This window comes from Gavialis gangeticus, unplaced genomic scaffold (genome assembly GCF_001723915.1).
Source record: "Gavialis gangeticus isolate Ggan-Ray unplaced genomic scaffold, GavGan_comp1, whole genome shotgun sequence".
Lineage (NCBI taxonomy): Eukaryota > Metazoa > Chordata > Crocodylia > Gavialidae > Gavialis > Gavialis gangeticus.
Window position 1 is genome coordinate 30300806 of NW_017729034.1, and position 1059 is coordinate 30301864.

At 58.4% G+C, this 1059-nt stretch overlaps 1 protein-coding gene across 7 annotated transcripts in view; it reads right to left on the minus strand.

The window, feature by feature from the left end:
* Positions 1-1059, minus strand: part of LOC109304334 — a 50188-nt gene that overhangs the window by 34352 nt on the left and 14777 nt on the right. For 6 of the 7 annotated variants that reach the window (XM_019526818.1, XM_019526814.1, XM_019526817.1 and 3 more), the window contains one exon: positions 189-320. The exons of the other annotated variant lie outside the window; for it this stretch is intronic. In XM_019526818.1, the coding sequence (XP_019382363.1) occupies positions 189-320 (132 nt within the window). The remainder of the gene's footprint in view (positions 1-188; positions 321-1059) is intronic. 7 annotated transcript variants of the gene reach the window in all.

Here is a 1059-nt window from a genome sequence, read left to right on the forward strand (position 1 = left end):
GTGCAAAGCACCCTGTTCAAGTTTGCTGATGACACTAAGATGTGGGGGAGGAATGCAGGGGTAGCACCAGGTGGGCTCTGGGACACTGAGGGGGTGGGGGAGAAGACACATTGATCAGGCCAGTAATACATCAGGATGCTGGGTGGACCCCTGGGGGCTGAGTGGGTCCTGGAGCCCCACCCCCATACCTGGTTGAGTTTGATCAGTGTGTTCTCAAAATCCTTCATGTCCCTTTGCAGGGTCTGGGCCACCCGCTCCCAGTCCTGGATTTCACAGCCGTCCTTCAGGTCCCGCAGCTTCCCTCGCACCCAGCTCTCTGCCTGCCAAACAGGGAGGAGGTCTCAGCTCCTAAGGCCATGGCCCCCTCACCTGGGAAAATAGGCCTGACACCACCCCCTTCACAAGCTGGGGTAGCAGCAGGGCAAATGGGCTAGCAGGGTAGATCCATGGATTAGGGGTTGGATACTGGACTAGAGGGGCCTGCTGCCATGACAGGGTGCAGTGAAGCAGTGTTGGTGACAGAAAGATGGGACCCACCCTGGGCAGGATGTCCTACATCTCCCTGGTTTCAGAACAAACTAATAAGGATACTGCAGCCCTTGGGGAGGAGGAGGAGGAAGTGGTAAAGTTGGGAATATCTGTGTAGGTCCCCAGGCTGCTGTCTCTGGGGAGCAACCTGCCACAGCTCCCTGCAGGCCACCAGGAGAGGACACGGCCTCCCTGAGAAGGGCAGGCCTAGCCAGGAGTCTCTGCCCTCCATGTGTTGCATTTGTTTTCTTTTCCTTTCCTGGTCCCTGGTGCTCCCCCACCCCCAAATTCTTCTGAAGAGGCAGAGGTGCCCTTCATTTGTGCCCTCCTTTCCCGTGCCACCTCTGCTGCTGCGTGGGGAGAGGAAGCCGGGCCCCTGTGTGGGCTGACCCACTCTCCCTGGGGCTGACAGCTTGGAGAAAGGCAGCCAAATATGATCTCATGCTGCAACAATGGCTTCGCTCTGGGCTGAGAGTTCACCCCCCTCCCACTGCTCACATGAAAGGCTTCTGGCCACAGGCACACCCCCCT